The sequence below is a fragment of the Vicia villosa genome, unplaced genomic scaffold (assembly GCF_029867415.1).
Source record: "Vicia villosa cultivar HV-30 ecotype Madison, WI unplaced genomic scaffold, Vvil1.0 ctg.004691F_1_1, whole genome shotgun sequence".
NCBI classification, from domain to species: domain Eukaryota; kingdom Viridiplantae; phylum Streptophyta; class Magnoliopsida; order Fabales; family Fabaceae; genus Vicia; species Vicia villosa.
The window spans coordinates 58,566-81,585 of NW_026706494.1; the positions used below are offsets into that span (position 1 = coordinate 58,566).

Sequence of the window (23,020 nt, forward strand, 5' to 3'; positions counted from 1 at the left end):
AAGATGGAAATGCATGTGCGTAAGAGAGAGTTGAAATGTAACTGTTTATTAAGTCCTACATTGAAATTGCATAAACAAATGGAAGTGTTAGTAAGTATCTTTTGCACAACAATTCTCAAATCTTAAAGTATTGGGTTACTTTGAAACGAAAAATGGGCTTTAGGCCCTAATATATTATTTTAATAATTAGTTCATCATAAAAAATTAATTACAATTATTAAAAGCATTTATTTATTAAAAATATTAATAAAAATATATTTTTTTTAAAAATTCTAGATGAATTTTAAAATATTAATAAAAAATTATATAAAAAGCCACATCAGATCTAACATTTATGCCACGCTGGAGAAAATAAGGAATATGAAATGAAATAGTGCGCAGAAGGGCCTTACAGATGGAATCTTCATATTATGAGTGAGGAATCCAACAAAAAATCTTTTACAAGGGACTAAATCGAATCTCGCTAACATTGATGGGGAGTGTTGTATAATTAACCCAGACCAAAAAAATGAGGATGACATGCTGCCATCTTCATTGACGTAGTCGAAAATGTTAGTCAAATCATTTTTTCCGTGTGTAAGGGTATAAATCGCGTGGAATACACATTAAATGCACATCCTTAAAATAGTTATCTTATTTTATATATATATATATATATATATATATATATATATATATATATATATATATATATATATATATATATATATATATATATAATTCACCTCATTATTATCTCTTCAGTTATGATTCTCCCAAACCATTTTCATTAAAATTTATATTGTATATAGCTATGCAAGAAAACAATGGTGATGTCCAAATCCAATCTGCCAAAACCAAAAAAGGAGGATGGCATGCTGCCATCTTCATCATAAGTGAGTAACCCAAATTTAATTTAATTTATTTATCCCATAGATAGTTTCTTAGATTTTGACCAAAACAATTTTTAGTCAAAATTTTTATATTTATGAGGTGAATTCTGAAGTATCGATTTTTTTTTTTTTTTAGAATTGTGCATACAATTTTAAGTTTTCCAGTCCTTTTGAATCTGAATTTTGACTGAAATGATTTTTGATATTAATTATATTTCGATTTTTTGACGAGCTATGAATTTTTAGATCAATTTCTTCAAATACAGGAGTATTAAAATTCTGAAGAAAAAAAAATCAAAATTGTAAAATCAGTTTTGTGAGTTATTATTTAAGATTTATTTTCTAGATAGAAGATAGATTTCTTTTATGTTGTTCTAATTGAAGACCATGTAATTAATTTTTTTAAATAATTTTGTAGTTATGGAAGCTGCAGAACAATTTGCAAACATTGGATTAGGTTCAAATTTGATTTTATATCTCACCAAAGCACTTAATGAGCCAGTAACTGAAGCTGCTAAGAACAGGAACACTTGGGTTGGTGTTTCTTCTATTTTTCCTTTGCTTGGTGGATTCATTGCTGATTCATATCTTGGTAGATTCAAGACAATCATCATAGCATCTCTCATCTATCTCATGGTAATTTTATTCCATTCTTCTCTCTCTTATTTTTTTTTTAAATAATTTATTCCTCTTTTATTTGGTGTATTTGTTTTTATTTGTTTTTTTAGACTAAATATATTTTCAGATTTTTTTAATAAAGTTATAATTTTAATGGATATAAAATTCCTAAGAGATTAATATTCGAATATCATCATTAATATTAAAATTTTATCAAAGGATAAATGTATAAAAATATTTATAACTATTCTTTAAATTGATTATTTTTTATTTAGATAATCATCTTAGTCAAAAAAAAAACTTTACAATTTTAACATTATTTATAAATATATTTATATATTTATATATTTACCTATTTGATAAAATATCATTTTGTATTTCAGTAAAGTTACTTTCTTTTATATATTTATGCATATTTTTGTATTTAAAATAAACAGGCACGATTTTTTAATAAAGTTATTTGTTTTTTTAATTAAAAATAAAAAAAAATCATTAATATTGTTTACACTAATAATTATTTACCACATGTTTTAATTTTATGTTATAAATCAAATATATTTTGCGACAACTATGAAGACTATTTTTAAAAAAAAAATCTATAAAGACTAATCTTACATTCCTATAGTTAAAAAAAAAATCCAAAAGTTTCAATTAAACGTGTAGAGTTATCATCACATTTTTTTTTAGTGTCTCTCAAAGAATAATTGTGAAAACTTGAAGAATAAAAATAAATGTTTTAAGTTTTAGCGGAAGACAGTCGTTTATTATTATTAATGGATGTTTTTTCTAATTCAAGATAACTTTTATACATATTACCATGTTTTGGATATATGCATGAATTAAGAAAGTCAATTGGAAAAAGTTTTCAAAGATCTTAAAATAATAGAATATCCAATATTGGAAAATAAATACTTATAAAAAAGAAAAAGACAAATCAAAAGCATGTTTCTTTATATATGAGTAAACATGATCCATAAAGAAAAAAATACAATTGTTTTTAAATTTGTGTTTACACTTAAAATATTTCACACATTAATTTATTTTATCATATTTATAGCAATTATACAAGAAGTACAATAAACCGTGATAATACATGCATTTTTTTCAAAAATATTTTGACCATTTTAAAATTGGTTAGATGTATAAGAAATTTTTTATGTATTTGATTGATTTCTTATAGGTTCATTAATTCTATAGATTTGACTATTTTCTTAGGTCATTATGAGAAAAACTATGTACATCAAATAACATGCATCAACAATTTAAGATAAATTTCATTATTTGTGATTCAATATTTTAGGATTACTAGAGAGCAAGACGCTCCCATTTAAAATTTTAAAATTAAACTTATTTTTGATAAATCACAAGTGCACATATTTTTATATATTATTTAATTAGTTTAATTCGTTTATAAATAATGTAGGACTTAACCGTTCACATTTATACTTTATTCTCATCTAATTCACATTATATATGTAGGGTATGATTTTGTTGACACTATCAGTCTCTGTGTTAAAAAACAAGAAGTTGTTCTTCACAGCCCTTTATATATTATCTGTTGGTGATGGAGGGCACAAGCCATGCGTACAAACATTTGCTGCTGATCAATTTGCAGAAGACACGATGGAGGAGAGAGATGCCAAAAGATCATTCTTCAACTGGTGGTATATGGCCATTGTAATTGGTTCGGTTTTTGCCGTGTTCGTGATAGGGTATCTAATGGTAAATTTTATGTTAATATTACTATAGAAATTGTTTTTTAAAATCCGATGAATATGTGAAGTATCTGGTCTATAATAATAAAATATGTGATGTATCTGATCGTGATCGATATGTGATGTATCTGGCTAATATTAGTGGTCTATAATATATATGTGATGTATCTGATCTATATATAAAATATCACATTTATTTTTAACTTTACATTATATTAAAAATACAGGATAATGTAAGTTGGGCTGTTGGACTTTTAGTGTTGGCATCAATGTTGGCAATAGCATTGGTGGTGTTTTTGCTAGGAATTGAAAGGTATATAAAAGAAAGCCCAAAAGGGAGCCCACTCACTAGCATTGTTCGAGTTTTTGTTGCTGCGTTTCGTAAGTGGCGCGTCAAAGATACGCGCGGGCCAGATAGTTATTGGTATGGTTATGATCATGCTAGCTTCAATCATTCTCAATCTCCTCCGATAAGTCGAACTTTGGAACACACTGAACAATACAGGTAATTATTGTTGTGTGAGTTTCTATAGTTATCGTCACAAGATAATATCCAAAAATGATAACATAAACTTAACTTGAATATAGTAGAGATTTTTCGGGTTCAAATATAAAAGTAAATTATATTGCAATTTGTCTGATTATTTCGTGTAAATAAAAATATTTTTTTTATAGGTTTTTAGACAAAGCAATGATCATTGATGAACATGATGCATCAAGTAAAATTATAAATCCATGGAGACTATGCTCAATGACACAAGTTGAAGAAGTGAAGCTTGTGATTCGTCTCATTCCTATATGGCTAAGTTGCGTAATGTTCACTGTTGTTCAAAGTCAACTAGGAACATTTTTCACCAAACAAAGTAGCACATTAGACAGATCAATCGGTCAACATTTCGTGATTCCTTCGGCCGCACTTCAAGGCTTCGTTGGAATTGTGATCTTGTTTGCAGTCCCATTCTATGACAAAGTTTTTGTCCCGTTCGCTAGAAAAATTACAGGACATCATTCTGGTATAACGGTTTTGCAAAGGATTGGAGTTGGTCTATTTTTGTCGATATTTACTATGACTTTTTCGGCTCTTGTGGAAACTAAAAGGGTTAGTGTGGCCAGGAATCACAATTTCTTAGACAATAATAATAGCATTATACCAATGAGTATTTGGTGGATGTTGCCACAATATGCTATTCTTGGAATTTCTGATGCATTTACTATTGTTGGATTACAAGAATTGTTTTATGATCAAATGCCAGATGCAATGAGAAGTTTGGGAGCTGCAGCATATCTAAGCATCGTTGGAGTTGGAAGTTTTGTGAGCAATGCTATTATAAATGTTGTAGTGGAAATTACTTCAAAGGTTGGTGGAAAATGGTTGGGAAGTGATTTGAATAGGGCACATCTTAATTACTTTTATTGGGTGTTGGCTATTTTAAGTGCTCTTAATCTTTGTGTTTATGTGTGGATAGCCAAAGGTTTTGTATACAAAAAGAGACATGTGGTTGAAACAAGTATGGTGGAGTGTAACACCTAGAAAAACAAAGATTAAACTAATTTCAAGGAAGACTCACCCATCCTAGAGAGAAATAAATTATTTAAAAAAGTATTATTACATTCAAATTTGAAACTTTATTATTTTAATTTATTTTATATAATGAAGATGTAATTTTAATGATTATGAATGATAGTAAGAATTCATAGTTTTAATAATTTTGTTGTGATATTTTGAATGAGTTTGTGTAAGGTAGAAATGCTATGAAAGATTTGTTATTATAAGTTGAATTTAGTCATATAGATTATACTTTCAAACTACATATGAAGTTTCTATTGAAAGTTATACATTTTATTATATTTGCTCACGGTAATGAAGAGGTAATGAATCATGTGTGTTAAATGCTTGTAGTTTCATTGTTAACCAGAAAAAATATTGTAGCAAATAACTCCTAGAAAAAGCAAGGGGAAACAAAGTGCCATTTGCCACAATAAAGATGTTGTGAATTCAATGCCAATAACAAAGTATAAAATAAGGAAAGAATAAAGAATAAGGAAGAAAAAGAACACAAGAATTGGTTATAACTGCTATTCTTTTACTTTCTCTTTGAAAATAAGATTACAAGTTTACAAGAATAACAAATAACCTCTCTCTCACTCTAAATTAGGTTTTGTTGCGTGCAATGATGAGAGACTAGTATGATATTTATAATAAAATCTAACATACTAACTAATGGGCTTTTTTCACAAGGCCCATTACACAAGCTAACTTAATAAACAAGCTAACTTAACAAATTAGGGTTTAAATACTAATACCTAATTTAACATGCTAACAACCCTAACATCTTTGACACCTGCATGCTAGATCCATCTTCGATACCACCATGCATATTTCGACACCAACATGCGAACAACCTTCGACTTCATGCTTAACCCCGTCGAACTGTTGAACCAAGAAACTACCCTTCAACCATACTAGAGTTTGATCTAATATCTCACAAAAAAGATAATATGGTATATGTTCGTGTGAAAAGAGTTATAAAATAAAACTTGTATCAAGTTTTAAAAGAGATATATGGTATTTGTTTATAACTTAATTTATTTATTTATTAGAATTGAAAAACTAATTTTTTTAGTGAGAGAAACTTTGGCCTCACTCTAGGAAAGAGGCGTGGGTTACTTCCCACAGTGTTCAATGCATGGCGGCTGGCGGTGGACGGAGGCGAAGGCGAGGGTGTTCAAGAACCTGGGACAAAATGGGATTCCTATCCGAAGGGAATATGCTTAGAGGAGGTGGAGAAAATGGGTCTTACTTTGGTTTTTATTTCGTATTTTCCGGTTAGAATCAAAGCCAGGGATTTGTTTGAATTGTTCGGTTGTATCGATGAGGAGGTGGTGGAAGTAGCGATTTCACCAAGGTTGAATAAGGTGGTTAAACGGTTTGGGTTTGCCAGGTTCATGCAAAAAGAGGATGCTAAGATTTTAGCGGTTTGGGTTCAGGTTAACTTCTTGACGCGCTCCGGAAGATAACGAACAATGATGGTCGAATTGGCAGCCAACTATTAAGAATATAGGGCAACATCATCCCACGCAACCGTCTCACGGTGAGAAGCATAATAGTTATATCGGATGTCCTCTGCAACCAGCCGGTAAGTACCTGTAAGGATCCGGCACCTGATTCCCTTTAAGGGGATGAAGCCACTAGCACGCGGCATGGCCTCAGTGTAGTCAGACACTTCTCCCCAACCAATGATCACGAGGAAGTGCTGTAATATTTAACCCTAAAAAAAATACTAGGATTAAACATTATCACAAATATATAATGAACAACTTTGAGAAAAAGTAAAATGATATAAGATTGTTACCATTAAGAGAAAACAGCTGCCAGCCACAATTCTTTCCTTCCACAGGCATCCCTCTCCGAGTCTGTGGTAGTTGTACACCAGTGTAGCCGCTCCCCAATTATACTCATGGATACACGCGGTATCCAACAAGTACCTCAGGTAAACGACATGTGTGTACAAGGAGCTGGTGTCCACAAACAGCTGAGTGCCTAACAAAAATAAGAAGTAACATGTTAGCACCTGTTGCCAGTGTATGTCCTCCTCTACTGGGTCATCCATAACCTGCTATGCCACAAGGAGCTCGGCCTCGTACTACCGCGTCAAGAATAAAAACCTTACGTGCGCACCACGGGTCCTCTCCACCTCCTCATGTGCGTCCTCAGGATCAACCCTGAGCTCAGTAATTAGAACCTCCCTCGCTTCCTCCTTCGTTAGTCTACCGTGACCAAGAAGGGTTCTCTTGATAGGTATATACAGGAGGAATGCAATGTCGTCAAGAGTGACGGTAATCTCACCATGTGGCAGATGGAATGACAACGTCTCTGGGTGCCACCTCTCTGCAAATGCCATCTACATCCTATTATGTATCGTGTGGTAACCAATCTGACAGAGGTCCTTCAGCCTAGAAGCGCTGAGGACATCCTGGAACCACAGCTCGGTAGGCTGCATGAGAGAGGTGATCTTTCGGCCTTGGTTGTAGAACTTCTAGGAAGCGCTATCCTGAAAATTTCCAAAGAAAACACTATTAATAACAAGCAAATTTAGAAATAATAAATTAGAAAATGAGGACAAAAAAGTAATAAGTAATAAGTCTAAGAAAATTTTCCTCTCCGTTCCAGATATGTCTGGCTGAATGATCTGCATACCCTGTCAACAGGGATAAATCTGAAGGACCCCCTAGGTAGACGATAGGCGCCTCAGCAACATAAGCTTCCTCGAGCAACTCAGGAGGTGGCACCTGAGATCTAGCATCTCTCCCTAGAGGTGGCACAGGAGTAGAAGAAGTGTTTCGACGACGCCTGCGGGCGGAGGGCGTATGCGGGGAACCCTCACCATTATCCCGAAGCCTCTGAGATGAGGTAGTAGATGTGGAAGGCCCCTCTGCTAGAATGGATGTAACAGGTACCTCTGCTGTAACAGGGGTATCAAGTGCATCTGTTTGAACGGAGGCTCCATCCGTCACCTGTGAGACTACCTACATCAGTGCACGTCACACAAAAGCATGTTGTGCAACCCTCTCAGATATAATGCGGTATGGATGGTCGACCATAATGTTTGCGTTGTATTACAAATATAGTCGGATTATATACAATTAATATATAAAATAGAAAAGGGAAAAAAATTTACTTCTGTAGATGCAAATAAGGAACTCTTCCGTAGATGTATCTACAGAACAAGCTTACATTTCCAAAAAATTGGGGTTGTTCCGTAGGTGCATCTACGGAACTATGTAACGTTTCATTTGTTTCATAGATGCACCTACATAACATTTTGAAACTCCAAGGACGCATCAATGACGTCTGTCACTGTTCCAGAGGCTTAAAAACCCCATTTTGGTGGTTTGATCGTCCGTTTTACACATCCAAAAATACCTACTTTGTCTCTAAACTATGTTTCTAAAATTATCCAATTATTTCTACACCTAAAAATTAAATTCTAACTCTATTAGGGGAAAATTCTAAAATAACTGGAAAAGTCGAAAACTTGCCGATTAAATTGAGTTTTGAAGTTGTTGGAATGAGTTGATCGTTGATACACACGTTTACCGCCGAACTCAAGAGAAAAAAAATAACTTTGGTGAATTTTGATTTTTGAGGTTGAAAGTGTTTGAGAGTTTGAAGAAGAAGAAAGTGAAGAATAAGATTCTGGCGCGAATATAATATCAAATGCTTCCGTAGATGTATATATGGAAGTCTTCCGTAGATACACCTACAGAACAAAACAACTTTAAAATAAAAAGGTGTTTCCGAAAGTACATCTATGAAAATGGAAAAAGAGGGGAGGGTGGGGGGTTTTTGACAATGCACATGCTGCATAAAATACTTAAGGGGTGGGGTTAGAGTTTCTCTAAATTATATACAAAAGGTCCAAACGATGGCAAAGAGATTCAAATTACTCAAAGGCCTTAAAATATTATTTTTAAAATGTTTTTAGTCACGCTCTTTAATTATTTGATTTTTTTTTTATTTTAGAAAGTAATATGACATTAAAGGTAGAATTAAGGGTTCTCCAACCCGATTACAAAGAAAATTGGAAAAACCCGACAAAAAAAGAAGATTACAAATCAATTACAATTACGAGAGAAAGTACAAGGGGTTCATACAAAACTCGTAAAAAAGAGTAATTTGGGTGTGTAATTTTCCCACAAAACGACCACTTCTAAACTAACAACTTAATGTTCCAAACGGGTTTTTCCACTTCGTAGATGTAATTGGGGTGTGTAATCTTCTTTTTTGATCAGGAAAGTACATCTACGAAAGCACCAACCATCCCTAACCAACTAAAGACTCCAAGTTGTAGCCATCCAAACAACATCTAATTTTCTATCCTTCGCCTTTTTACTATGAAAAAAAGAGTGTCAATCCATAAAATTCGATAAACACTCCTCTTGAAAAATATCTTCTTTACCCACCAAAAAATATCTCTCATAAATTTCATAAAATTAAAGTTTTTTTTTTAATAGGCAATTGATTAAAGAAATCGCACTAGGGGTGCAACCCTTACAACCAAACAACTCTAATAAGAGTTGTAACTATTAAGTGGTACCCCTTTTATTCATTTTTATTTTGAAGTTTAATACAAAAATTTAAAAATAAAAAATTTTAATTTTTTAATAATATTATTTACTATCTCGTTTTATTTATTTATCTCTTTACAATAAATACTTGAAAATAATATCGACCAAACTATAACTAATATGATTGCATTCAACATTAAAAATGACACATAAACACATAAGCATTCTACAAAAAATAACAAGTTAACAAGTTTCATTTTGTTATCTGGTATTTAGCACAATTCACTTTTCTTGTTTGTAAGTTATAACAGAGTTTAACTGCATCCTCATTTAATGTTCATCCTAAAAATAACTATCTTATTTTGTCTATATATATTATATCCTTATAATTTCCAATTCATTTACAATTAAACTCTCAACATGGCTGTGGAAGAAAACAAACGTGATGTCAAAGAACAACCTACCAAAACCAAAAAAGGAGGATGGCATGCTGCCATCTTCATCATAGGTGAGTAACCCTAAATAATCTCTTTCATTTTTTTTTAGTTTTCTTGTCCTATTTTTATTTTATTTTATAAAAAATTTGCATAAATTTTTGAACTTCAAGAATAGTTCTTTCTAATATTTTTTATTCTTGACATAAACTCTCAAATTTTTTACAGAAATAATTTTTAATCACATTTTACTAATGTGTCGGATGAATTTCGAACTATCAGTTCATTTCTTGAGATAAATTTTTATCAAATATTTGAATTTATGAATTATTCATAATTCGAATTTTGACCGAAACAATTTTCAACTATATAAGGTTTATTTTAAATGGAAGGTAGATTAAATTTTGATGGTCTAATTGAGGATTATACAATTTCTGTTTTTGTAGTTATGGAAGCTGCAGAACAATTTGCAAATATTGGATTGGGTACAAATTTGATTTTATATCTCACCCAAGCACTTAATGAGCCAGTAACTGAAGCTGCTAAAAATAGGAACACTTGGGTTGGTGTTTCTTCTATTTTTCCTTTGCTTGGGGGATTCATTGCTGATTCATATCTTGGTAGATTCAAGACAATCATCATAGCATCTCTCATCTATCTCATGGTAATTTTATTTCATTACATTTAGGGTTTTTCTCCACTTACATTGATTTGTAAGGGGATTCTATAATTATAAGCAAATTTCACCTTTTTAAATTTATTGAATAATTAACTGTATTTGATCAGATACAGATACAAGAAACAGTTAATTATTCAATAAATCTAAAAAGATGAAATTTGCTTATAATATAAAACAGATGGATGGAGTATACAATTTCCTTTAAGTGTGTTTGAATATTAAAACACTATTATCAACTAATTAATACAACATATGTAGGGCATGATTTTGTTGACAGCTTCTGTCTCAATACTAAAAAATACGAAATTGTTCTTTATCGCACTTTACATATTGTCCCTCGGTGATGGCGGGCACAAACCATGCGTACAAACGTTTGCTGCCGACCAATTTTCCGAAGACACCATGGAGGAGAAAGATGCCAAAAGATCATTCTTCAACTGGTGGTACCTGTCAATTGTAATTGGTTCGGTTTTTGCGGTGTTCGTGATAGGATACCTAATGGTAAATTTAATGTTAATATTGTTATCAAAATTAATTTTCTAAATACTCTCTCTTGTCGTTATTATAAAAAAAATAATAATTTTTTTATTTAATGAATAACTGATATATCTAATTTATTGATGGAATATATAAGTTGTTCAATAAATTTAAAAAGTAAATTTCTATTTATATAATAGTGACAAAAATGAGTAATTGATTAACAAAATGAAAAATATTACTTTTCTTTTTAACATCACACTCATATGCCAAAAAAATACAGGAAAATGTAAGTTGGACTGTTGGGCTGGTAGTGTTGGCATCAATATTGGCTGTAGCATTGTCAATATTCTTGCTAGGAATGAAAAGGTATACGAAGGAACGCCCAACCGGAAGCCCAATAACTAGTATTGCCCGAGTTTTTGTTGCCGCATCTCGTAAGTGGCGCGTGAAAAACATTCGTGGTCGAGATGGTTATTGGTATGGTTATGATCATGATCGCTCACATCATTCACAATCTCCCTCCTTTATTCAAATTTTAGCTCACACGAATCAATACAAGTAAGGACCTTTATCTTTCACGCTTTTTTTTGTTTAGTATAACGAATTAAGTAAAACTCAAAAGAGTTATACATAATCATCGGTTTTAAAATAAATTAAGATTATACAGAAATAACAGACAAACAGACAACATAATGGAAAAAATATTTCCACAGGTTTTTGGACAAAGCAATGATTATTGATGAACAAGATACATCTAAAGAGAATATAAACCCTTGGAGACTATGTTCAATGAATCAAGTTGAAGAAGTGAAGCTCGTGATTCGTCTCATTCCCATCTGGCTAAGTTGCTTAATGTTTACGGTTGTTCAAAGTCAACTCGGAACATTTTTCGTCAAACAAAGTAGCACGTTAGACCGATCAATGGTACATAATTTCATAATTCCTCCAACATCACTTCAAGGTTTGGTCGGAGTTGTGATCTTGTTTGCAGTGCCAATCTATGACAAAGTTTTTGTCCCGTTCGCTAGAAAAATTACGGGACATCATTCTGGTATAACGGTTTTGCAAAGAATCGGATTTGGTCTATTTTTGTCGATATTTACTATGAGTATTGCAGCACTTGTGGAAACTAAAAGGATTAGTGTTGCTAAGAATCATAATCTTTTAGACAATACTCATGGCAAAGAAATTTCTATACCAATGAGTATTTGGTGGATGTTACCTCAATATGCTATTTGTGGAGTTTCTGATGCATTTACTATTGTTGGACTACAAGAATTGTTCTATGATCAAATGCCAGATACCATGAAAAGTTTGGGAGCTGCAGCATATCTTAGTATAGTTGGAGTTGGGAGTTTTGTTAGCAATGGTATTATAAATCTTGTAGTGATAATTACTTCAAAAACTGGTGAAAAATGGTTGGGAAGTAATGTGAATAGGGCACATCTTAATTATTTTTATGGGTTATTGGCTATGTTAAGTGCTCTTAATCTTTGTGTTTATGTGTGGATAACCAAAGGTTTTGTGTATAAAAGGAGACATGTGGTTGAAACAAGTACAGTGTAGGTGTAGTATATAAGGGAGAAAATACTAACATAACAAATAATAAAATAAAATATCTGTTTATATAAAACATCTAGCAAGAGATGTTTCATATTTGTAACTTGTAAATATATTAATTATAGCAACATAAAATAAAATTACTACAAGTTGATAGCATCTCTAGTTTCAAAGTTATTTTTTAAGGAACAAATTTCATTCTATAATAATACATAAAAGGGCTTAGATGTTGAAATAAATTATTTTGGAGTACTCCAGTTCTACATATATTTTGCATCTAATAATGTTTAATAAACCTTTTAGATAAAAAAAAACACTAAGAATCTAATAGTGTTTTGCAAAAAAATAATATAAAATACAATAATAAGTGTGTAAGAGGCTAAGGTTAAAAAAAAAAGAAAAAAAAAGAGAAAAATAGTTTCCTAAAGGTCCCTGCCTCATATCTCACACACCTGTCCACTTTTCACACTCTCACCCTCACACACTCACTCACCATAAAATTTATATATTTCATCCCTTTTCACAAAATATATTTTCCCTCTCCTTTTCTCTTCATTTCATTCATCTTTATACTTCACCACATTCTTATTACATTAACCAAAGTACAAGTTTGAAGAATGTACTAAGTTGAAAGGAAGACTCACTTATCCTTAAGTTTTTATTTTAGAGCTCTATAAGATAAAAATCTTTGACCAATAAAACATAGTGATGATATTAAATTCGGGAAATTACTCTCACCTTCCCCTAAGATTTATTTTTTTCATAAACAAATCTTATATATAGATTAGGAGTACTAGGGGTACTCCAACCCAATACAAGAACACCAGTTAAACCAAAAGAAAAATACAAACATCATACGCATAATAGAGGGTTTTTATACCACTCGTAGAAATTACACTTGCTGCTTTCTTTTGACACTGAGACAATCCACCACCAAGAGTACCTCTGTATCGTGTAAAAGAGCTCCTCACAGACAAACTTTGCATTGTTGAAGATTATGTCGTTTCTCGTCTTCCATATACAACAACAAAATGCTAACCATATAGCTGCAGCTCTGTTACAATTCAGTTTGCCCTTCAAATGCACCATCCAGATCAACAAATTTTCGCAGCAATCCGGGGCAAATTACATCTGAGTATCAATCCACATAGAAATTCTATTCTTCAGGGGGGCTGGATTGGGACAATGCATGAAAACATGGTCAACATCTTCTACCTGCAGTTCACAGAACAAACACACGAGTTGGTGTTGATGAACAATAATTTTTCTTCTTTCAAGCTGACTCCTTGACGGCACCGCTGCTCCCCAAATGATACTCAAGCCCTCTTTCAACTCAGCTGCTCCAAGATAACCCGGTTGTGGATTAAGCCTCTCATAGCACGATTTAACAGTGAAGCAATTTGAGTTATCAAAAGGCCAAATAAAAGCGTCTTTGGAACACCTGACGGGACTGATACCAAACAAGCATGTTTCCAATTCCCCAAATTCCCTAGAAGCCACACGCCCCAGAACTTCTTCGCCTCTGATGACGGCCCATTCCCACACATCTTCATTCCACTTTCCATAGTTATAGACAGAATCCTCTTTGAAAAACACTTCCTTGTATAGAGATGGGAAATGACCAGACAAACAACCTGCTCCAATCCATTGATTCTTCCAGAACATTATGTCTTTACCATATCCTAGTCTCTATGTAATTTTCCTCATGATTCCATCATCCTCGATGCATAGCTTCATTATGTCCTTCCACCATAAAGACTCCTTTATTTTTGGTCCAGAATTAACACAACCCCACATTCTTTCCTCACATTCCCATACCTACCTTCCAACACACCTCTCCAAATAGCATTTTCCTCAGTCAAAATTCTCCAAGGCCATTTAGACAATATGTTGAGTGCTAGAAATTCGTTATTTTTACTATTGTTTTGTGGCACTTATCGATTCTTTTGTATTATATTCTCTGAATAATTTCCCGCATTTTGTATAAATATGTATAAATAAGATTTAATTGAGTTTTTATTCATTTATACACCATTTGATAGTTTTCTATTCATTTTGTAGATATCGAGTCGTTTTTGGAGCACGAGCAATAAAGTGCCAAAGACACGGTTACAAAACGCCCAATTTTGAGCGACGGAACCAACGGATCGTCGAATAAATCTCAAAATCAAATAAAAATAAATCATCAATTTAGTTGATATTCATTCATTATTGGATAGAGCATGGAATAAGCTTTCCAACGCTTCGAACCGGGCGCAAGTCGGAGTTACGGTTCTCAAGTTATGGCCGAAACAGTGCAGAATTTTTCTGCTACTGGTGTTACTCGTCGGGCGAAGGATTAGGCTCGCCAGGCGAGCCCGACTGGCCCAAAAATGTGATTTGCTACTGCCTGGAGTCGCCGGGCGAACCATTTTAGTCGCCGGGCGAATTAGTATCGGCAGAAAACGCAATAAAGCTGTTGAAAATCATGTTTTCAAAGATGGTTGGATATTTTAGAGCTCCAATCCATCCAATAGCATTTTTTGAGTGGAATGATGCTAGAAAACACATTGGAGCTGTCAAATGGATGATCCGGGGTTGAATCCTTCATCAATTGGAGCCGACAAACCGGGAGATTTTTGGGTTTTTCTCCATTTCTTCTCTTTGTAGTTTCTTTTGTGAGTTTTGTTATGTATATACTTTGATCTCATGTATATTTGTTGACTATTATGTTATATAAAGCTTGCTTTCATATTTTTATGGATTATTATCTTAGATTGTTGCTTTGTTGCTATGTGTTTGAGTTGCTATAGAGATGTAGGGCTCTAATGCTTATCTAGGATGATTTTCTATTAACTTAATTGTAGAGATGGATTAGGTTGATAATCACTTAGTGTCAGTGCTTAATGCGTCTGAGTGGTCGTGTTTGTCTGAGAGATCGACATTTACGGGAAGCTCGGATTTCTCATGTGTTGTTTAGGTGTCTGAGAGATCGTCACTTAGATAATGTTGTGGGTTGTGTTGTTGACATGTGGTAATATTGATAGGTTACAAGTTGAGTATATCCGGTCGATAAGTTTATGTTTGTGAAGAGTAGATTATATGCAATGCTTGATAAGTCTCTTCTCTCTGAAAAAATGAATTCTTTTGTGTTGATATTTACTTTTCCGTTTTTATGCTTTAAACAATTCAATCCAAACTCATAACTTTGGAAACTGTTGAACGGCAGTTCAATGCACTGATCCCTGTGGAGATGATAATTTCCCGGATAAATATTTCCAAAACTTTTGTTGCTTGCCGCTTTACCACTCCAACACAATAATGCCTTGTTAAATCTTCCTACATGTTTAATGCCCAATCCTCCTTCTTCTTTTGAGTTACATACCTCCTTCCAACCTACTCAAGCAATGGAATTCTTGTCACTGACTCCACTCCACAGAAAATTTCGCTGTATGGTAATAATTTCTTTCATCACCTTTTTTGGAATTTTGTAGAAAGAAAATTGATAGCTTGGCATATTGGTGAGAATGATGTTGATCAACGTCACCCTTCCCCCAATTGAAACGAATCTGCCCTTCCAAGATGATAGTTTTTCTTTTAATTAATTAACAACCGGTTTCCAAAAACTTATGGTTTCCTCCCACTGTAAAGCCTAGAAATTTGAATAGAGTTCTGTCTACCTTGCAGCCCAAGAAAGCAGAACTAGCCTCCAAGTTATAATCATTGATACCAACCCCGTACAGTTTACTTTTGTTCAAATTGATTCTCAAACCAGAAACAATTTCAAATCCTCTCAGAACAGCCTTAAGAGTCCACAGATTATATAAAGATCCATCTCCAAACATTATTAGGTCATCTGCAAATTATAGTAAACTATACTCCACTGAATCATTTATCTTAAATCCCTTGTACACTCCACTATCAATAGATTTTCTCATCATGCCTGCCAATCCTTCTGCCACAATTGTAAACAAGAATGGAGATAGAGGATCTCCCTATCTTAATCCTCTTGACACTTGAAAATCTGTCGTTGGGCTCCTGTTAACAAGAACTGACATTGAGCTCGTAAAGACCGTAGCTTCCATACACTTCATCCATCTATTTCCAAACCCCATACTTCTTAGCATTGATCTCAAATAATTCCAATCTACACAATCATAAGCTTGTGCAAAATCAGCCTTGAAAATCAGACACTCCTTCTTGTTCCTCTTCGCATAATCTATTATTTCATTTGTACCCAACACGCCATCAAGGATTTGTCTACCTGGTACGAATTCCGTTTGGTTTGGGGATATCAAGCTACCTATAACTTTCCTCATTCTCGCAGCTAGAATACGTGATATGATTTTAAGGAGACCATTTAACAAACATATTAGCCTATATTCTTCAAGCTTAAAAGGATTGTCACATTTAGGGATTAGGGCACTTCTTCAGAAACTCCAGGTTGAATCCATCAGGCCCTGGGCATTTATCTCCATCTCCTTCAAACACTGCTTGCGTTATTTCATCAATCGAAAAGTCCTCTACCATGCTCATACTCTGTTCCAGGCTTAGCTTGTTTAACCTAACAATCTGCAGCCGAGATCTTGGAGAGTTTGGACACTTGAATTTAGCTGCATAGAATTCTTTAATAACTTCTTTTACCTCCTCAACCGACTCCACAGTCACCCCAGCAGAATTTAATACTGAACCAATAAAGTTTCTCCTATACCCAGCCTTCATTGTCGCGTGAAACAGTCTGGTATTGTTGTCTCCTTCCTTAGCCTATCTGTGACTAGATTTTTGGTTTAATATACTCTCTTTTATGTGTAGATTGTACCAAAATGACTCCTGGTACAGTCTTCTACTAACAAAATTAGATTCTGTTAGGTTCGCATTAGGTTGGATCAATTTATCTTCCACCTGATTCAAATCTTCCACAATCTCTACTATTTTCAACTACACCTTTCCAAACACATTAAGGTTCCACCATCTTAATCTTCCCCTCAAACACCTCAATTTCTCTTTTACAATAAAGGTTGAACTTCCTTTGATAGTATTTGAGTTCCACTCCCTCTTGATAAATTCCTTGAACTCTTTATGATCCTACAAACACCTCAACACTCTAAAACTTTTAGGCCCCCAGTCCACCTTGCTTGTTTTAGTTCACACCGGTTTATGGTCTGAAACGTCCCTCTTCCCTACCTCTTGAGCTACTATCTCCCATTTTGAAATCAATCCGTCAGAAAGAAGAATACGATCTAATCTACTAGCTTCCTTTCCATTTGGTTTTATCCAAGTAAACAAACCACCTGTTGCTTGCATATCAATAAGCTCCATATTATCAATGAAACACTTGAATTCTTCAATTTCAGTACCTCTGCTATGTAATTCCTTACCCCTCCTCTCTTCCCTATTTTTGACTGAGTTGAAATCCCCCCCAACCACCCACTCACCAGGTTCAAGCTTATTCTTCCAGCAAATAAGTTCCATCCACATCTCTCTTTTATCTAATAGACTACAGTGAGAGTATACATTAATAAAGTAGTGTACCTTGTCATTGATCAACACCTTTATCCCCAGAAATCCTTTTCCTGTAAATGTATATTCTGGCCACAGCACACCTTTCCTCCAAATTGTTAAGATCCCACCTGATATGCCATCTGCTTCTTTGCCGACCAGTCACAATCCTTGGATCCCCACAATCTCCACACCACCTGATCTGACAACTTTGCTACCTTGCTTTCTTGTATAAACATAACATGTGGATTAATTTTCCTGGTAATTTGTGCAATACTTTTTTGTTTCATCGTATTCCCACTCCATCGTATGTTGAAAGTTCCAATAATCATTGCAAGGCCATCTCTTTCTCCTTCTCGCCTACTGCACACCTCCTCCCTTTTTCCTCCATTTTACAAATAACAGCTTTGAATACTTCGTCATCTTTGTCTCCCTCAACACCTAGCTCCTTGATTGAATTCCCCACCTTTTTTGGGACACTTTCAATAGACTTCCATAGTCTTCTGTTTCCAACTTGTACCCCAAAATCCATGATTGAGTCCCCCGAGTATGAATTCGCCACTGCAACCTCCCTCCCTTGATCCTGCTCTTGGTTTCTCGTCATCATCGAGTTAGGGTTAAATTGGGTTTGAAGGAGAGTTGTGAAATACGAATGGGCATAGGGAATTTTCAGAGATTCGTAAATATCAACCAAAGCCTTCTTTCTGTTGGGTTTGATCTTTTTTACTGGGCCTCTCAGGCCCATTTGCGTACATGAAATGGAATCTAAATTATCAAGGCCCACTAAATCCATCCCTAATCTCACATTACCCGCATCAATGGCCCCACACTCAATGGCCCCACTCACATTGTTAATTACCGCCGTTGAATCACACCCATTTTCTGCCCCATCACCATCACCATTAATAATTGTTGACTTTTCCATGAAGCTATTGTGTCCTTTGACATCTCCCATCTTATGGGGAATCCCATAATCCTCCTTTCTCACATAAGTATCTGCCACCAAACTCGCACCATCTCTTCAGCCGTCGCTTTTATGTTACTTTCTCCTTGTAATTTTAATTTCTCGGACAATGAAGCTTCCTTTTCTCCAAGACTATCACCCTCCCCACTCTCACCATCCTCCTCCTCGCTCCACGCGATATCTTCCTCGCCATCCTCCTTCGAATTTGAATCTTCAGAGGTGTTACCTTTAATAGAGTCGTCTGAAACAACGATGCATTTGGGACCATGCATGTCCTCCACTAGTTTAATTCTGTATACATGGTCATTTATTTCCATGTTTATGGCTTCATTCAACACAAGAGAATATTTGGTCCTAACCAGGCCAGGAATCTCGCCACATCCAATCTTTTTTGATCACGAGTTTCAGCATCTGAACAAACGTAGACACCCATCGAGCTTGAGAGGAATGCAAACACTTTTGGATTCCAAGCATGGCAGGGTAATCCAAAACATCCCATCCATGTTAAGCGTTCATTATCAACATTTTGTAGGGACCATGGATGTATGTCTGAAAACTAACATTCTACCCAGGCTTGATCTTCCTCAACCAATGACTTAATCACACCCTCCTCCCTTTCCTCCAAAAGATAAAGATTGTCCCCCAAAGGTGTAGCTTTGATGTTGAACTATCCTTCAGAATGAAGTGCATTTTGTATGTTATACGTTGTTCCCTCCACTTCCACAACTCTGACAAAAACACTTGCAAACCTTGACATATCAGCTTCTTCTATGTTAATCCGGCGATGAACAAATCTTTGCAGCTTCTCATTCCCACACCACCCTAGAATATTTCTTTCCTTATCTTGTATCCTGTTCCTCTTCCCTTGATCCTCCCATAACCTACCCTTTACCACATTGGCATATGTCGATTTTTCTCTTGGGTTATTAAACTTCCTATCTGTATGAACTGGTTCCCCCTTTTTTGTTTCTTCTGTCTTCCTCTTCATGTCCATTTCACCCTGATTGACCTTGGAATGGGTTTTACTCTCCCTGTTAAATCTAGGGATATTTTCATGGAGTTTCCTTCCTCTGATGAATAAGTTATCAAGCTTGATTGCTAAACCTCTTTCATCATCTACCTTCTTGAACCGCACGAATCCATATCTCTTACCCTTCTTGTCTCTTTTTGGCGGTATTGCTACCTCCATCACCAAGCCAAAACTTTTGAAGATTTCAAAAAGGTCCTTGGCACTCATTTCTTCAGGAAATTCATTAATGAAAAAGTTAGACACTTCTACTTTCGTATTTGCTTCTCTCCCTCTCCTATCAGTCCAACAGGATCCTTTTACGTTATTCCTCCTTTGGTTGTTGTTACAAACTACTGACCACCCCCCATTGGTCATGGTAGTCTACCAAGTTGAAGATGAAAAGAAGCGGCAAATTACAGCCGCAGATGCAAAAATTCCCGCAGATTACCAGTAAAACAGCACCAAAACCAAGGCCCCTAACCCTAAGGTTAGGAGTTTAAGCCGAAGATCTTAATGCAGTAGAACTAGTTCATTATGCAGGGAAGAAAAATGCTGGGGTTGCATCTTCTTATCATTTGAATGTTTTCTATTGCAACATAAGCTAAAAAACCAAAACTTAAATTTGTGGATTAAAGACGAGGGAGTAAATGTGAAAACTACGGAGTGGATCTCTATAACAATGCCGCAAAAACTATCTAAGCTCTGTTGAACGTGTAGACATTCTCCCCCTAAGATTTATTAAAATGACACTTACATCCCATCTAGTTTTAAAAAACACTGATCATCGTTGAAATCTATTAAAATTACATTGACACACCCTCTAATTTTTAGTGACAGTAAAAAACCTGTAGGTATAGGTGACATTTACTGATTGTTTTTGATCTGTCAATAAAACTTTATGTATATATAGGTAGTATGCTTAGGAGATATTAGTGCATGTTTTAAAATTAGAGGGGTGTCAGCGTTATTTTAACACATTTTTAGAATAAATTGTTAGGCGCGAAGTTGATTCGTCATAGTTGTGAGTAGATAATTCACCTTGTTGCAAAGTTTTTTAAGTCATTTTCTAAAAATTATGGAAGAAATAATTTATTTTAAAGGAAAATTTTCATTTCAATTAATTTATCTGGAGGCCAAGTTTTGTAAGTCACTTTACTATTTTAATTAACTAAATAATGAAAATATAATTAAATAGTTATATAAGATAATAAGAATAATAGTTATTTTTTTAATCAAGTTGTATTGAAGGGAAACAAAAGTTTAAAACACGATTACAAAAGGGGGCTTAAATAAGTTCGAAAAAAGAAAATTGCTCACCAAATAAAATCCATCTTAAGAATAGCAAAAGGTTTTTGTTAAACTCATAAAAATTACAATTGCAATGAGTAGTTTTCTTTATATATGACCACCTCCATAACAAAGCTTTGCAGCCCCAAACCACATCTTTAGCATTCCAAACATAGTCCTTAAAAATGATATCATTCGTACATAACCAATTGAAATAAATAATAGTTTTTTTATAATTTTGTTATGCTATTATAAATGAATTTCTTTAAAGTAGAATTCTACGAAAGTCTTGATGCTGCTAGTTGAATTTAATTATATATAAAAAAAGATTTCAAACTATGTTTCAAGTTTTTATTGAGAATTATATGTTTTTTTGTTCGCTGCAATGAACATTCGTGGATTCATTGTTAATCAATAGAAAAGTTGTAGTAAAGAACTCGTAAAAAAAGAACGGGGAGAAACATGGTACCGTTCCCCATAACAAAGACATAATGTGGTCTATGCACACATATTGGAACATAGTGTGATTGTAATGTGTTGAAACTCAAATTGAGTGTAGATGAAGTGAATTTATTCTGATTAAACTTAACACAAGGAAGAAGGAAGGGGGTATATATAAGCATAGAGAAAACGTGGTTATTGTTAGAAAATTGGTATGATAATCCTGGATATTTTCGAAGAATCGTGTTCGTTCATTTTCCGAACAAAGTATTTCGACCCTATTCTTGTCTGGGTTCACGAAATCTTTACGGGAATAATTCTCGAAGAGCAATCTGTTTCTGACAATAGAGAACAAATCAGAATGTAGAGAGGAAGTATGATTTCATGTACCAAAATTGAGGCCAAATGACTCCTTATATAGGAGATTAATAACAGAAAACCGAAAAGGTACAACTTTTCAGAAAAACGGTTATGTCAGTTGGGAAAGGGTACAACTATTCAAACGAATTTTTCGAACGAGGCGCTACCCCGCACCCCAGCCAGGGGCGCTTCCCCTTGGACCCCGGCAGGGCGCTGTCCCGCACCCCTCCAGGGGCTCTTCCCCTTGGACCCTGACGGGGCGCTGCCCCGCACCCCGCCAGGGGCTACGCCCCTTGGAACCCCATTTCTATTATTCGTATTCAATTACACGTTTGGCTCGATGAGCGTGCACTCCGCACTACCCTAACTCATTTCAAATTAACGCATAATTGCATTGGCCTATAGTAAATCACATTACTACCAAAATACAATGATGATACTAAAATCACCAACAGTTATGAGATAACAAATTATCTCCTGCATAACTACTTTTTTAACTAATTCCTAACCACCAATCTAACTGCTATAACGAGTTTAACTTACTACACTTTTAATGTACTCCGATCCCTCAAGCTAATTGAGTTGGAGAGCCCACATTAAGCTCGCCACGAAGATCACGGAATGCGGCAAAGCCAAGAGACCTAGTGAGGATATTAAAAAACTGAAATGTAGTAGGAACATATTGAATTGCAAGCTTTTTAGCAGTTCCCCGTTTACAAACAAAGTGAATATCAAGTTCCACATGTTTGGTGCGGGCGTGATTGATAGGATTGTGAGAGAAGTGAATTACTCTCAAGTCATCACATAGCCGCATGGGAGAAAGAAAAGGTATACGAAGCTCAGTCAATAGTGACTCAATTCAAAAAAGTTTTGAAGTCAAGTGAGCTAACGCATGGTACTCAGCTTTTGCGCTGGACATGGCTACGAGGGACTATATCTTGGAACTCCAGGTCACCATGTTTGATCCAAAGAATATGCACGAACCAAATGTAAACCATCTATAATCCATATCACTTGCCTAGTCACTAATGTTGTAAGCACGAAGAGAAGCAAA

At 34.5% G+C, this 23,020-nt stretch overlaps 2 protein-coding genes across 2 annotated transcripts; both read left to right on the forward strand.

Moving 5' to 3' along the window:
- The first annotated feature begins 756 nt into the window (after window positions 1-756).
- On the forward strand, window positions 757-4,944 carry LOC131642245 (protein NRT1/ PTR FAMILY 5.4-like). Its single transcript, XM_058912517.1, has 5 exons — window positions 757-875; window positions 1,291-1,508; window positions 2,970-3,212; window positions 3,433-3,710; window positions 3,881-4,944. The coding sequence occupies exons 1-5, from the start codon at window positions 794-796 to the stop codon at window positions 4,734-4,736; spliced, it is 1,677 nt and encodes a 558-aa protein (XP_058768500.1). The 5' UTR covers window positions 757-793; the 3' UTR covers window positions 4,737-4,944.
- A 4,750-nt stretch (window positions 4,945-9,694) lies between these two features.
- On the forward strand, window positions 9,695-12,433 carry LOC131642247 (protein NRT1/ PTR FAMILY 5.4-like). The gene is made up of 5 exons (XM_058912520.1): window positions 9,695-9,782; window positions 10,155-10,372; window positions 10,646-10,888; window positions 11,148-11,425; window positions 11,581-12,433. Exons 1-5 carry the CDS (start codon window positions 9,695-9,697, stop codon window positions 12,431-12,433), a joined length of 1,680 nt encoding a protein of 559 aa, XP_058768503.1.
- Window positions 12,434-23,020: the final 10,587 nt, after the last annotated feature.

Bases quoted from the DNA above. Each gene is read 5' to 3' on its own strand.
- LOC131642245 (XM_058912517.1), top strand. From the start codon at position 794: ATGCAAGAAAACAATGGTGATGTCCAAATCCAATCTGCCAAAACCAAA. The intron at 876-1,290 runs GTGAGTAACCCA...ATAATTTTGTAG, and splicing joins TGCTGCCATCTTCATCATAA to TTATGGAAGCTGCAGAACAA. The intron at 3,711-3,880 runs GTAATTATTGTT...TTTTTTTTATAG, and splicing joins GAACACACTGAACAATACAG to GTTTTTAGACAAAGCAATGA.
- LOC131642247 (XM_058912520.1), top strand. From the start codon at position 9,695: ATGGCTGTGGAAGAAAACAAACGTGATGTCAAAGAACAACCTACCAAA. The intron at 9,783-10,154 runs GTGAGTAACCCT...CTGTTTTTGTAG, and splicing joins TGCTGCCATCTTCATCATAG to TTATGGAAGCTGCAGAACAA. The intron at 10,889-11,147 runs GTAAATTTAATG...AAAAAAATACAG, and splicing joins TCGTGATAGGATACCTAATG to GAAAATGTAAGTTGGACTGT.